General features: G+C 44.0%; 1 protein-coding gene across 6 annotated transcripts in view; it reads left to right on the top strand.

Annotated features, from left to right (window-relative positions):
- LOC145356524 (C-Jun-amino-terminal kinase-interacting protein 4-like) overlaps positions 1 to 15,582 on the top strand; it is a 315,087-nt gene that overhangs the window by 229,232 nt on the left and 70,273 nt on the right. For all 6 annotated transcript variants that reach the window (XM_080209269.1, XM_080209264.1, XM_080209266.1 and 3 more), the window contains one exon: positions 14,002 to 14,059. In XM_080209269.1, coding sequence (XP_080065395.1) covers positions 14,002 to 14,059 — 58 coding nt within the window. The remainder of the gene's footprint in view (positions 1 to 14,001; positions 14,060 to 15,582) is intronic.

Genomic DNA, 15,582 nt, shown 5'->3' with positions numbered 1-15,582 from the left:
CAGTGACATGACGTTAAATAGAAAAATAATTCAAATTATCAGGGAACTGGGTGATGTGAAAGCATTTCCCTCTTTCACATCAATGTCCTGAGTTGCATTTTGCTCAGATGAGTAAGGAACCTTCTGCCTGTTACTGTCCTCTGTGGAGTAGAGTGTATTATAAGCAAGTGTCCACAGCAATCACAATTCAGCACAAGACTACATTGGGTAACACTTTCAGCAACCTTGCGGGAGATCCTTCAGCAGGGAGACCATGTGTGAGGAATGGGAGTGTTTTACCCAAAGTGCTATGTGCCGACTTTATTGGCATGTTGGTAGCATATTAGAGCTTTACTTTTCACCTGGTGATGCTGTTTAAGACTTGGAAGTGCATAATGGATGAAATGCTTGGTTGCTTCATTGTCCAGAAGTGGCATAATTCACCTTGGTCTCAAACAAAAATGGAGTATATTTTTTTTGAAAACATTAAACACTAATTTTTTTAGAAGGATGGTTGTGGAGCGATGGAATGCTTCTACAACTGGGACCTTCCATTTATGCTTGAATCTGCTTACTTGAATACTGAATTGTGATCTGATTAAGGATACGCAGCATGGCTTTGTAAAGGGGAAGTCTTGCCTTACGAATCTGGTAGAATTTATTGAGGATGTGACAAAAACGGTCGACGAAGGACGAGCCGTTGATGTCATCTATATGGATTTCAGTAAGGCGTTTGACAAAGTCCCTCATGGTAGGTTAGTAGAAAAGATTAAGGCTCATGGGATATGAGGCCAGGTATCTAGAGGGTTGAGAACTGGCTTGCTAAGAGGAAACAGAGTAGTAGTGGAGGGGTCCTTTTCTAGCTGGAGGTCTGTCACTAGTGGGGTGCCGCAGGGCTCAGTACTGGGACCTCTTCTCTTTGTAGTGTATATAAATGACTTGGAAGAGGGAGTAAGTGGTGTACATAAGAACATAAGAAATAGGAGCAGGAGTAGGCCATCTAGCCCTTCGAGCCTGCCCCGCCATTCAATAAGATCATGGCTGATCTATTGTGGCTCAGTTCCACTTTCCCGCCCTCTCCCCATAACCCTTAATCCCCTCTCTTATCAAGAACCCATCAACCCGCTTCTTAAAAATATTTAGCGAGGCAGCCTCCACCACTTCAACGGGCAGAGAATTCCAGAGATTCACCACCCTTTGAGTGAAGAAGTTCCTCCTCAACTCCGTTCTAAACCGCCTCCCCTTTATCTTGAGGCTGTGCCCCCTAGTCCTACTGTCTTTTTTGAGCGGGAAGAGTCTCTCCACCTCTATCCTATCCATCCCATTCATCATCTTATACGTCTCAATGAGATCTCCCCTCATTCTTCTAAACTCTAACGAGTACAAGCCTAGTTTATTCAGCCTCTCCTCATAGCTCAATCCCCTCAACTCCGGTATCAGCCTAGTAAACCTCCTCTGCACTCCCTCCAGGGCCAAAATATCCTTGCGCAGGTGCGGCGCCCAGAACTGCACACAGTACTCCAGCTGCGGCCTCACCAATGCCCTATACAGCTGCAGCAAGACCTCCCTACTTTTATATTCAATCCCCCTCGCTATGAAGGCCAGCATCCCATTCGCCTTCCTGACCACCTGCTGCACCTGCAAGCTGGGTTTTTGCGACTCATGCACAAGGACCCCGAGGTCCCTCTGCACCGTCGCCTGCTGCAGTTTTTCGCCCCGTAAGTAATAGTCCTTCCTACCATTCTTCCTACCAAAGTGGACCACCTCACACTTGCCAACATTAAATTCCATTTGCCATTTCCTGGCCCATTCGCCCAGCCTATCTAGATCCTTCTGCAGACTCTCCACACCCTCCGCACAATTTGCCTTTCCCCCAATCTTGGTGTCATCAGCAAATTTCGACACCCTGCACTCGGTTCCCTCCTCCAGATCATCTATATAAATGGTAAATAGTGAGGAGCAGTGTCTGGCAATACAACGGGATATTGATAGGCTGGTATATTGAGCAGATATATGGCAAATGGAGTTTAATCTGGATATATGTGAGGTGATGCATTTTGGCCGGAATAATGTAGGGGGGAGTTATATGATAGAGGGTAAGCCTATAAAGAGTATAGAAACGCAGCGAGACCTGGGGGTGCAAGTGCACAAGTCTTTGAAGGTGGCAGTACAAGTGGAGAAGATTGTGAAGAAAGCCTATGGTATGTTAGCCTTTATAGGAAGGGGTATAGAATATAAGAGCTGGAGTCTAATGTTGCAGTTGTATAGAACGTTGGTTAGGCCGCATTTAGAATACTGTGCCCAGTTCTGGTCGCCTTACTATCGGAAGGATGTGGAGACTCTGGAGAGAGTGCAGAGGAAGTTTACCAGGATGTTGCCTGGTATGGAAGGACTGGTTTATGAGGAAAGATTGAGCAAATTGGGGCCGTTTTTCCTTGAAAGACGGCAACTGAGGGGGGATCTAATAGAGGTATATAAGATTATGAAGGGTATAGATAGAGTAAACAGAGGTAAGCTACTTCCTATGTTAGAGACACAGTACGAAGGGCCATGGGCTTAAGGTGAGGGGGGAGAGGTATAACACAGATATTAGAGGGAGGTTTTTCACACACAGGGTAGTGGGGGTATGGAATGCTCTGCCAAGTAAGGTGGTGGAGGCAGGCATGCAGGAGTTGTTTAAGAGTAACTTAGACCGGCACATGAGTGGGTTGGAGATGGGAGGATATAGGAGATTGTTTTAAATAAGGTTCATTAGCATTGGGACGTCCCTGGTAAGGTAAAAGGATGTGGTAAGATAACAATGTTTTTCTCTTTTAATTCACAGGTTTTAAGTCGGTCTGCCTTCTTGTCTGACGAGGGGCATACACGCGATGGGTCATACTTGGGCTGCTCTTGAATGTTCGAGAGTGACCTAGTGCTTCATGTCGTTAGTGTGTGCTTAAACTGGACCAGATACTGGGCAAGACGACAGCTCAGTGACTATCACTGTTTGCTGTGCAGACACATGGATTTGGGCCAGTGTCTCTGGGAGTTTGCGCATTCTCCCTGTGCTTGCATGGGTTTTCTCCGGGTACTCCGGTTTCCTCTCACACCCCAAAGATGTGCTATTAGGCTGATTGGGAGTAATAAATTGTCCCTAAATTAGTTTCCCTCAATGTGGATGCCCATAAAACAATAGATAAGGGTCATGGATGGAGGGGGTAATGTTAAAATGGCGGCTCAGGCTCATTGGGCCGAAGGACCTGTTTCCCGGGCTGTTTTTTGTTCTTTGTTCTTTGAATATTTAATAAGCATGTCCACAGCTGAGGTAGAAACACGATTCTGGAAAAGCATAATAGATTGCTCAGCACCTGAAAAAGAGAGGTTAATGTTTCTAGTGAGACTCTTTGTAAGAACTCAATCTGCTATGCATTTCCTCTGTATTCTGTTTAATTTTGTTTTACCTTTACCTGAACCATAAATAGATTACTATGACAACTGATTGTTATGGATGTGAAGGCATTTCTTCCCTTCATCAGCAATACTGCTAGTCATGTCCTTTAGGCAGAGAGATGTATGTCCTCTGGTTTAAATCCATATTAAAAATCTTTTCAAATCTGGCAATCACATACAAATGACCGTTTTTCATATTCCTTTTTACAAGCTGATTATTGCATGAAACTGGATTGGCTGCACTGAGTGCATTTATGTTACAGCCATGTGATTTGTAGCCAAGCTTTGCAACATTCGTGCTGCATTTTCCATGGTGCTCCATAACTTGCTTGTGGTGGGCTTTGCTTTCATACTGCATCTTATGAGAATTCCTCCTTTCTTTCGGCTCCACTCGGAATGCATGGGTCCTCAGCTCATAGTATTTTTGGTAAGATTCCATCCACTCAAGGGTTTTCTCTTTTTTATAAATGACTGCTAATACCCAGGTAAGAATTAATTGTATATGAGAGTTGAGGCAACATGGAAAGTGCAAGCAGAGGGAAGTTTCTTTATCTTTCCCCTTCCTGTTAAAGCAATATGCTTTTTTTCTTGCAAGACCTTTCTTCTAAAATACCCAAATGTGGATTCACGTTGAAATTTTGAGTCCAGTTTTTGCTTCAATCCTGAGTAGGTAGAATTAGACACAGATGCAGTTTGTGACCACATTAATTCTGTATATTTTCCCAGTTTTTGTAGGGGATTGGCCGGGGGGGGGGGGTGTAAATGGAATTGCTGTTGTGACCATTCCGTCAGTTGTGGATTGGCAAAATGTTTGTAGTTACTTCCTTTTATTCCTCCCCAACTCCTATGTCATTCAGTCAGGCATCATTCCATTTGTTTCACATTTTGTCGATTTTTGTTAATGAGTTCCCCTCAACCATGGCCGCTGTCTTTGTACAAAACCCCTTCTGCTTACTTGTTGCCAAGGTTCTGCCTCTCCCTCCAAAGTTGTACCCTTCTAATGTGGATTGAGTTCTACTTTAGGAGAGTCTAGTGTACATACCTGGGCATAGTGGTAGTATAGTGACTATAGCACTAGACTAGCAATCCAAAGATCATGAGTCAAATCCCACCATTGACAGCTTGTGAAATTGAATTCAATAAATCTTCGAAATGATGGGCATGAAAACAGCCAGATTACCCAAAAGAAACCCAACTAGTAAGGTGACTTACAATCCTGCCTGGTTCAGTTCTCGCCTGACAAATCTACACTTCCTGGTAACTCTAATGCCCACTGAAGTGGCCTGGCAGATCACTCAGTTGTACAAAAATATTAGGAATATTCAAATGATGTAGCCTAATGTTATGACATAACAGATTATATGCTGCCCAAATCCCAAAAGGAAACTTGAATCAGAACAATTTTGCAATTTGTCTGATGTGAGGAGTTTTCCTGAAGTAAAGATAAGTAACTCTTATCCATTTATGATTATTCTAAAGATGAATATTTATTAAAATAAGAAAAAAGAAAATTTATACTTAAAACACAGGAACATCTTTTGGACAGGAACACCTGGCATTGGCACCAGTATTGGGGCAGATGAGACCTGTTCAGATGGGATGGTCTTAGTCTGAACCGTGCCGGGACCAGAGTCTTGGCAAATCGTATAACTAGGACTGTAGACAGGGCTTTAAACTAATTGGGGGTGGGAGAAATTACAAAATCTAAAGTAAAGGAGAGGGTACGGGCACAGGAAAATGTTGAGGATGTCCCAATAATAAAAGGAGTAGAGGGCATGAGAGAGGTAAGTAGCGTTCCTTCAAATAAGGTCCAGATAAAGGCTGGTATAAAGACACTTTACCTGAATGCACGAAGCATTCGGAACAAAGTGAATGAACTGATGGCGCTGACCAGCACAAATGGATATGATCTAGTGGCCATTACGGAAATGTGGTTGCAAGGTGACAGGGACTGGGAGCTGAATGTCCAGGGGTATCAAATGTTTAGGAACAATAGACGGGAGGAAATAGGGGGTGGGGTAGCTCTGTTAATTAAGGATAATATCAGGGCGGTAGCAAGGGAAGATATAGGCTCCAAAGAGCAAAACGTGGAATCGTTGTGGGCGGAGATAAGAAATAGTAAGGGGAGGAAGACGCTGGTGGGTGTGGTCTACATAATAACTTAGAGGTGGGGCGGGCTATAAACAAGGAAATAAGTGATGCGTGCAGAAACGGAACGGCGATAATTATGGGGGATTTTAATCTGCATATTGGTTGACCCAAGTCAGACGCAGTGGGCTTGAGGAAGAGTTCTTGGAATGCTGTTGGGATAGTTTCCTTGAACAGTATGTGACGGAACCTACGAGGGAGCGAGCTATCTTAGATCTGGTGTTGTGTAACGAGGCAGGTAGAATTAGGGATCTTTTTGTGAGGGATCCTCTTGGGACAAGTGATCATAGTATGGTTGAATTTTTGATGCAGGTGGAGGATGAGAAAGTAGGGTCCTGAACCTGTGTCCTCTGTCTGAACAGAGGGGAGTACGATAGGATGAGAGCAGAATTGGCAAATGTAGATTGGGGACGCAGATTGATTGGTAGGATGGCTGAGGAACAGTGGAGGATTTTTAAGGAGATCTTTTGCGGTACTCAGCAGAAATATATTCCGATGGTAAAGAAAGAATGTAGGAGAACGGATAACCAGCCGTGGTTATCAAAGGAAATAAAGGAGTATTAAATTAAAAGCTGATGTGTTCAGAGTGGCTAAAAGTAGTGGGTGATTAGAAGATTCAGAAAAATTTTAAAAATCAACAAAGAATGACTAAGAAGTTGATAAAGAAAGGAAAGATAGACTATGAAGCTAAACTAGCACTAAATAAAAAAAAGGACAGTAAAAGTTTTTACAAATATATAAAGAAGAGGAGTTTGGCTAGAGTGAATGTTGGACCCTTAGAGGATGAGAGGGGGGATTTAGTGCTGGGAGATGAGGAAATGGCTGAGGCTTTAAATAAGTTTTTTGCCTCGGTCTTCACAGAGGAGGACATGAATAGTTTGCCAGATCTTAAGGATAGTTGAATGGTAGGAGTTGAGGGCCTGAATGTGATTACTGTCACCAGAGAGGTAGTGCTTGATAGACTAATGGAACTGAAGGTGGACCAGTCCCCAAGGCCGGATGGAATGCATCCCAGGATTCTGAAGGAAATGGCAGAGGTGATAGTGGATGCCTTAGTAATTATTTACTAAAATTCGCTGGATTCCGGGGAAGTGCCGGAAGATTGGAAAACGGATAATGTTACGCCGCTGTTTAAAAAAGGTAGCAGACAAAAGGCAGGGACTTATAGGCCGGTTAGTTTAACATCTGTAGTTGGAAAAATGCTTGAATCCGTCATCAAAGAAGAAATAGCAAGGCACCTAGAAAAGAATGGTTTGATCGAGCAGGCGCAGCACGGATTCGTTAAGGGGAAGTCGTGTTTGACAAATTTATTGGATTTCTATGAGGTTGTGACTAGTGCGGTAGACAGAGGGGAACCGGTGGATGTGGTGTTTTTAGATTTCCAAAAGGCGTTTGATAAGGTGCCTCATAAAAGGCTGCTACAGAAGGTTAGGCTGCACGGAATTGGGGGTAAGGTGTTAGCGTGGATAGAAGATTGGTTGTCTAATAGGAAGCAGAGAGTTGGTATCAATGGGTGCTATTCTGATTGGCGGTTGGTGACTAGTGGAGTGCCCCAGGGATCGGTGCTGGGGCCTCAGCTATTTACCATTTATATAGACGATCTGGAGGAGGGGGCTGAGTGTAGGGTGATGAAATTTGCTGATGACACAAAGATGAGTGGAAAAGCAAATTGTGTGGAGGGTGTGGAAAGTCTGCAGAGGGATCTGGATAGGCTGAGCGAGTGGGCAAGGACCTGGAAGATGGAGTATAATGTTGGCAAGTATGAGGTTATCCACTTTGGCAGAAATAATAGTAGGAGGGATTATTATTTAAAAGGCGAAAAGCTGCAGCATGCTATGGTGCAGAGGGACCTGGGGGTCCTTGTGCACGAGTCGCAAAAACCCAGTCTGCAGGTGTAGCAGGTGATCAAGAAGGCGAATGGAATGTTGGCTTTATAGCGAGGGGGATAGAATATAAAAGTAGGGAGGTCTTGCTGCAACTGTACAGGGTACTGGTGAGGCTGCAGCTGGAGTACTGTGTGCAGTTTTGGTCGCCGCACTTGCACAAGGATATTTTGGCCTTGGAGGGAGTGCAGAGGAGGTTCACTAGGCTGATACCGGTGATGAGGGGGTTGGACTATGAAGAGATACTAAATAGACTGGGTCTGTACTCGTTGGAGTTTAGAAGGATGAGGGGGGAATCTTATAGAGACGTATAAGATAATGAAAGGGATGGATAGGGTAGAGGTAGAGAGATGCTTCTCGCTTAGAAAGGATAGCAGGACTAGAGGACACAGCCTCAAGATAAGGGGGGAGCAGTTTAGATCAGAGTTGAGGAGGAACTTCTTCACTCAAAGGGTGGTGAATCTCTGGAATTCTCTGCCCGTTGAAGTGGTGGAGGCTACCTCGCTAAATATGTTTAAGTCACGGGTAGATAGGTTTTTGATAGACAAGGGAATTAAGGGTTATGGGGAGAGAGCGGGAAAGTGGAACTGATCCACTTCAGATCAGCCATGAGGAGGATTGGAGGATTGCGGATGTGGTTCCCATTTTCAAGAAAGGGAACAGGGATAGCCTGGGAAATTACCGACCGGTGAGTCTGACCTCAATGGTTGGTAAGTTGATGGAGAGGATTTTGAGGGACAAGATTTATGAGCATTTAGAGAAGTCTAGAATGATCAGGAATAGTCAGCACGGCTTTGTCAAAGGCAGGTTGTGCCTTATGAGCCTAGTTGAGTTCTTTGAAAATGTGACTGAACACATTGACGAAGGAAGAGCGGTGGACGTGGTTTACATAGACTTCAGCAAGGCGTTTGATAAGGCCCCCCATGCAAGACTTCTTGAGAAGGTGAGAGGGCATAGTATCCAAGGGGCTTTGGCCTTGTGGATCCAGAACTGGCTTGCCTGCAGAAGGCAGAGAGTGGTTGTGGATGGGTCTTTTTCTGCATGGAGGTCAGTCACCAGTGGAGTGCCCCAGGGACCTGTTCTAGGACCCTTGCTGTTTATCATTTTCATAAATGACCTGGATGAGGAAGTGGAAGGATGGGTTAGTAAGTTTGCCGACAATACGAAGGTTGGTGGTGTTGTGGGTAGTCTGGAGGGATGTCAGAAGTTGCAGCGTGACATAGATAGGATGGAAGACTAGGCGGAGAAGTGGCAAATGGACTTCAATGCGGATAAATGTGTTGTGGTCCATTTAGGCAGGACCAACAGGATGCAGGAGTACAATATCAAGGGTCGGAGTCTTAGCTGGGTTGAAGAGCAGAAGATCTTGGGGTCTGGGTCCGGGTCCCTAGGACGCATAAATCGGCCTCGCAGGTGGAGGATGTGGTCAAGAAGGCGTATGGTGTACTGGCCTTCATTAATCGAGGGATTGAGTTTAGGAGTCGGGAGGGAATGCTGCAACTTTATAGGACCCTTGTCAGACCCCACTTGGAGTACTGTGCGCAGTTCTGGTTGCCTCACTACAGGAAGGATGTGGAAGCTATTGAGAGGGTGCAGAGGAGATTTGCAAGGATGTTGCCTGGATTGGGAAGCATGCTTTATGAAGATAGGTTGAGGGAGCTAGGTCTCTTCTCCCTGGAGAGAAGAAGGTTGAGAGGCGACCTGATAGAGGTTTATAAAATATTGAGAGGAATAGATAGAGTGGATTCTCGGAGGCTATTTCCCAGGGCTGAAATGGTCACTATGGTACTGGGAAGCAAGTACAGAGGAGATGTTAGGGATAAGTTTTTCACTCAGAGGGTGGTGAGTGAGTGGAATCGGCTGCTGTCGGTGGTGGTGGAGGTGAACTCCCTGGGGTCTTTTAAAAGACTTCTGGATGAGTATATGGGATCTAATGGCATTGGAAGTTACAGATAATTCTATGGCTTGGTAGGTATGGATGTGATCGGCGCAACTTGTGGGCCGAAGGGCCTGTTTGTGCTGTAGTGTTCTATGTTCTGTAATCTATGATCTTACTGAGTGGCGGGACAGGCTTGAAGCGCTAGATGACCTACTCCTGCTTCTATTTCTTCTGTTCTTAAGACAGTTAACAGTACTTTTCAAACATTCCCTAAAAGATTTTGGCTTAAATAAAACTCAGAACTAAACCCCATTTTGATGGCAACAGTCCTTATATATTTTCTAATCTTTAAAATTCCAAATACATTGCCATACAATGCCTTGCAACCCTCAGGGCACTTTCTGAGGGTGACACCAAACTGCTGTTCACAGGTTAGCTTCAACACACAGTCTTGTTTGAGATCTCACAGCCAGCATCACCAACACAGTCTTCAATGCTTCCTTAAATCTGTTTTTACCCCGTTGATCTTGTGCTCGAATGTGTTTTGACAATCCTTTAGAAGTTCATTTTTTCAAAAATGCTCACCCCCTTTGCTTTACGGATGCTATATTTTAATACTTACACTATTTTGCCTCATCTATTTACAATCCTCCAGTTGTATCTGCTTCTTTTAAAATGCAGCAGCCAACTTTAAACCACTTGCCTTCAGACCTCCTTTGCTGATGATTGATAGAACAAAGAACAACACAGCACGGGAAACAGGCCCTTCGGCCCAACGAGCCCGCGCCGCCGTCCCACTGTCTCAGTGACCTATTCATGATTTTAGTCTACGCCTAATGTGCGAGGATCAGGGAGGTCCAATATAGGGACAATTTAGTACCCAATCAATCAGCCTAAAAGCACATCTTTGGGATGTGGGAGGAAACCGGAGTACCCGGAGGAAACCCACGCAACCACGGGGAGAACGTGCAAACTCCCACAGACACAGGCCCAAATCCATGTGTCCGCACAGCAACAGAGATAGTCTCCGAGCTGTCATGTTGCCCTCGAGATGGTCCAGTTTAAGCACACTAACGACATGAAGCAATAGGCAACTCCCGAAGCAACGTCCAAGAGCAGCCCACTACAACCTGCCGCATGCATGCCCCTTGCTGGACTTAAATGCCTGTGGAGACAAAAAAATTCATTATTAAACAGGCAAAGACTGTAACATCCCTGAGGCAAAAACGTAATCCCAAGCCTACAATGTTTAGTAAGGCCTGCTATATCCCCCTATATGTAGCCCGCTCATGTGGCTGTCTAAGTGACTCTTAAACAACCCTAGCTTGCCTGCTTCCACCACCTTACTCGGCAGTGCATTCCACACCCCCACTACCCTTTGCGTGAAAAACTGCCCTCTAATATTTGTCTTATACCTAGCCCCCCTCACCCTAAGCCCGTGACCCCTCGTTCTATCCATTTCTAATAGCGGAAAAAGCTTACCACCATTTACTCTATCTATCCCCTTCATAATCTTATAAACCTCTATTAGATCCCCCCTCAGCCGACGTCTCTCAAGGGAAAACAGCCCAAGTTCGTTCAATCTTTCCTCGTAAGACAGCCCTTCCATACCAGGCAGCATCCTGGTAAATCTCCTCTGCACTCTCTCCAGGATCTCTACATCCTTCCGGTAGTACGGCGACCAGAACTGGACGCAGTACTCCAAGTGAGGCCTAACCAACGTTCTATACAACTGCAACATCAGACTCCTACTCTTATATTCTATACCTCTTCCAATTCAGTTAAACTAATCACACTCCCAAAAATTTGATCTGCGGCATATGGCAACATAACAGTAATATTGCAAAAAAATAGTAAGGTTCATTTTCCTTGCACTTGCCTGTGACAATATGGTTTGAATCAAAGAAATCTCCTAGAACCACTTTGCGATTGGCCAGTAACAATGCCTACAATGTTTCAGTACCATTTAACTTGGAATTTAGGTTGATCACAGCTGCTATGCATCTCCTGTGATAAAGAGAAACTATCCCCACTCAGCTTTCTCAACCTGCATTTAGCCTTTGAACATCGAACACTACAGCACAAACAGGCCCTTTGGCCCACAAGTTGCGCTGATCACATCCATACCTACCAAGCCATAGAACTATCTGTAACCCCCAATCCCATTAAATCCCATATGCTCATCCAGAAGTCTTTTAAAGCCCCCAGTAGATGACCATACCAATGCCTTCTCCGATGCCTTCCACTGTCATCCACTTGGGTTACTGCATGTTTCAGATTCCATTTTATCTATCTAATTGTAGCTGGAGAATCCTTGGTGATATCATCCCGTTTCTACATTGTGCATTGTTGACTTCCAGCTCCATCTCACCACCACGGTTTTTGACCCCTCCGCAGTCTATGAATTGTCAGACTGCTTGTCCGGTATCCAGTATTGGGTGAGCAGAAATTTACCCAATAGATACCGAAACACTATGGAGACATACCCCAATGACTTTGTTCCCTACCTGCAGCCCCTACTCCTCTTCCTGGAAGTTATCTGAGGTTGGCCCAGAGTGTTTAAAACGTTGATGTCATGTCTGACCCCAAGATGAACCTTCAGTCACTTATCTGTGCTATCATTAAGATGATAAGGTTCAAGTGTAGGGCCATGGGGATGTGAGGAAAAACTTTTTTACCCAGTGAGTGGTTCTGGTGTGGAATGTGCTGCCTGGGAGGTGGTGAAGGCGGGTTGCCTCATTCCTTAAAAAGTATCTGGAGTATTTAGCACATCATAACATTCAAGGCTGTAGGCCAAAGGCTGGTAAATGGGATCAGGTGAGAGATCAGGTGTTTCTTATGTGTCAGTGCAGACTCAATGGGCAGAAGGGTCTCTTATGCGCTGAATGATTCTTTGCTGCCATTGTCTGTCCGACGTTGCACAAAGTTCCCTTTGCCTGTCACCCATTCTTACTGATCTATATTAACTTCCAATTAAATAATGCTTCATTTTTAAAATGATCATCCTTGTCTACAAATCCCTTCATGATTGTTTCTTTCTACGTTATCCCTGTAATCTCCTCCAACCCACAAACTCCAAAATATCTGCACTCATCCAGCTCTCACCTCTTGAGCGTCTCCCATTTAATCGTTATACAATTACTAACCATGCCTTTAGCTGAAGTTCCCTGCCTCTCTATTCAGCTTTTAAAATCTTTCTTAAAATCTCTCTCTTCCACCAAACTGCTAATCACCTGCCCTAGTTTCTCTTCATGTGCCTTGGGGCCTAGTTTTGCTTTATAATTCTCCTGTGAAACCCCTTAGAATGTTTTATGATGTCAAAGGCACTTCATCACTTCATAAATTCAAGTTGTTGATGTAGTATAAGACTACATGGAGAGTTTCCTGGTCAATTGATGCCATTGGATATTGGCTAATGAATCTGTAGCTTAGGCTGCTAGGCATGCTGTTGGAAGACAATATTCCTTTTATGATCTTAAGAAATAACAGCATGAGCCCTTTGAGCCTACTCTGCCATTCAGCAAGATCATGGGTAATCTCATTGTAGCCTTAGCTCCAATTTCCTGCCTGCCACCCATTACTTGGTTGTCAATCAAAATTCTGTGTAATCCGGCCATGAATATATTCAATAACCCAGCCTCCAATACTTTCTGAGAAAGAGAACTCCAAAATCTTGCGACCCTCTGAGCCATTCCTCATCTCTCATATTCCCTCGGAATCCTCCCCTTTTAAATAAGGGCAAAAGACCTTGGTAGGATCGATAATGAAGTTAAAACTTGATCACAAGTCAAATTTATTGATCCTCTGGCTTTCTGTGAGTAAAAGCTGGTGATGGTGCTGTACTTTGCAACCCTGGTAAAATGCAATCTGTTTATTGGCAATGGTTTGTGTCTGCCACTGAGTTCTGACCTCGACAGTGACCAGGGCAGGAGCTAAGGTGATGCAGGAAGTTAGCCAGTGTTATTAGGTGCTCACCTCTGTGCTTCAGCTGGGCAGACTTGTGCTTATGACAATGCTTAGCCAAGACAACATGGTCAATGTACAGAGCAGTGCAATACTAAGTTGCAGCAAACTTTGTATTAATATTGAATTAAAATGCTGCACTTTGGGAATTTCTTCCATATTGAAACCGTCTCCTCATGGAAGGGAGGATTGCAGTTTGCACAGGAGACTCTAAAAAAGAAAGAACTTTTCAGTAAATGTCCTAAAACTGGTCTTTCCCAGGGACACTGAGGCATTGGGGCCAACACAGACTTGTGCATCGACCACATCTCATCAACTCAGCTCTCCTGCTCCTTCCAGCTATTGCTTCCTTGGCTTGTCCCTTTGTTTCATGTGCTGCCTGCTCTAACTTCCATTTTCTAATCTCCAACTGTTTGCTCATTCTAATATGGACAAACCATCTGCAACATATTGGACTGGTATGGTGGAATCTTGGTCTTTGAACTACGATATTGCTTTTTGAACTCTAATCCTATTTTCTTGAACAGCTAGCTTTTAGTGAATGTAAATAGTTGGACTTTTTATGAAGAGTTATTAGTAGCAATGCTCAGTCTTGAGATGGTGCTTTCCTGATGTACTTAACAAGGCAATAATTTAGAATAGGGAAATAGGCTTTGTTAATGGTATTTTTGCAGCTTGGAAATTTCTTTTAACTTTCTACATTTAATTTATTGCCAGGAATGGGCCGTGAAGTTGAAAATCTTATTCAGGAAAACACACAGCTGTTGGAGACCAAGTAAGTCTCAGTTGAATGTTACTGCATCCTGTTTCAGATGAACTTGTCGAATGCAGCTGTCTGCTGGGAAGTAATTGCAGGTTTAAAGTGGGCCAGGTTAATTGTCCTGTACAGGTGTTTCTGACTTGAAGCGAATAGATACTACTGAGGTATTTTTCAATTCCTAAGTTATGGTGGATAACTTTCAAAGAACACAGATGACTGTGTGCACAAATTGTATATTTGGTAAATTAAAAGACATTTAAAAATATAAGTTAGGGCTCTCCTGGCAATTCAGTCACTTTATTCCACAAGTATCTGACCAGGAAAGTTTGAAATCCATCCCTGTTTGTGCCGTATTAGCAACTCTGCTACTTTGCTGTGAAACTCTTGGCCTCTGCACCCACCGTCAAAGACTCAGGCATTAATCATGATGATTGTGGTGAGGTAATAATGGACAGCTGATATCCATAGGTCTGCTCCCAATAAGATGTTTAAGAAGGAGATTCTGGCAAGGGATGGAAAAAAATCAAGATCACATCTTTGGCGAAAGTAATTAAGAGCTTAAAATCACAACTGATTTCAGATAATTGCCTTTTTCATCTGCCCCAAAGAAACAACTTTTTACTATTTCAAAAAAAAAATGACTAACCAATTCCAGCATCCAAATATTATTATCTTAATCTGGCATCCAATTGTTAGTCCCTCTCCATTGCATTTAGAATTGATCCAGGCAGAGTCCTACCAAGTAAATTGGTAAACGCACATGGAAATGTCCTCATTAACATATACCTATGCAAGAGATTGCTGTAGATATGCAGGTGTATTGGATTGGGACATCAGAAATGAGATTGAAAGGTTTCTTAGCTCTACTGCTGCAGGGATGTTTGAAGGTGATTTATGACTTCAGAGCTCCGCTTAGGTTCTGTTAGTCCGAGCAAAGAGGGGAATTGCAACTCGTATATAAAAAAAAAATGAAATCTGGTCAACTGACAGGAAGAATGCAAATAACATTCGTGCCAGACTTACCAGGCAATGACCATCACCAGTGAGAGACACTGTCACCACTGCCCCATAACAATAGTTTTACTATCATTGAATCCCCCCCCTATCAACATCCTTGGGGTTACCATTGTCCAGAAACTCAGCGAGACTCACCATATAAACACACTGGCTACAAGAGCAGGTCCGGGGCTAGGAATGCTGTGGTGAGTAACTCACCTCCTGACTCCCCAAAGCCTGAAAACCATTTACAAGGCAAAAGTCAGGAGTGTGATAGAATACTTCCCACTTGCCTGGATGGGTGCAGCTCCAACAACACTCAAGAAGCTTGACAACATTCAGGACAAAACAACCCGCTTGATTGGCACCACATCAACAAACGTCCACTCCTTCCACAACCAAAGCTCAGTAGCAGCAGTGTGCTATCTGTAAGATGCACTGCAGCAATTCACCATCTTAGACAGCACCTTCCAAACCCACAACCACTTCCATCTAGAAGAACAAAGGCAACAGATACAAGGGAACATCACCACTTGCAGGTT

This window comes from Carcharhinus amblyrhynchos, chromosome 21 (assembly GCF_965287045.1).
Source record: "Carcharhinus amblyrhynchos chromosome 21, sCarAmb.v2.hapA, whole genome shotgun sequence".
Lineage (NCBI taxonomy): Eukaryota > Metazoa > Chordata > Chondrichthyes > Carcharhiniformes > Carcharhinidae > Carcharhinus > Carcharhinus amblyrhynchos.
This window is presented reverse-complemented; position numbering and strand designations above follow the sequence as displayed.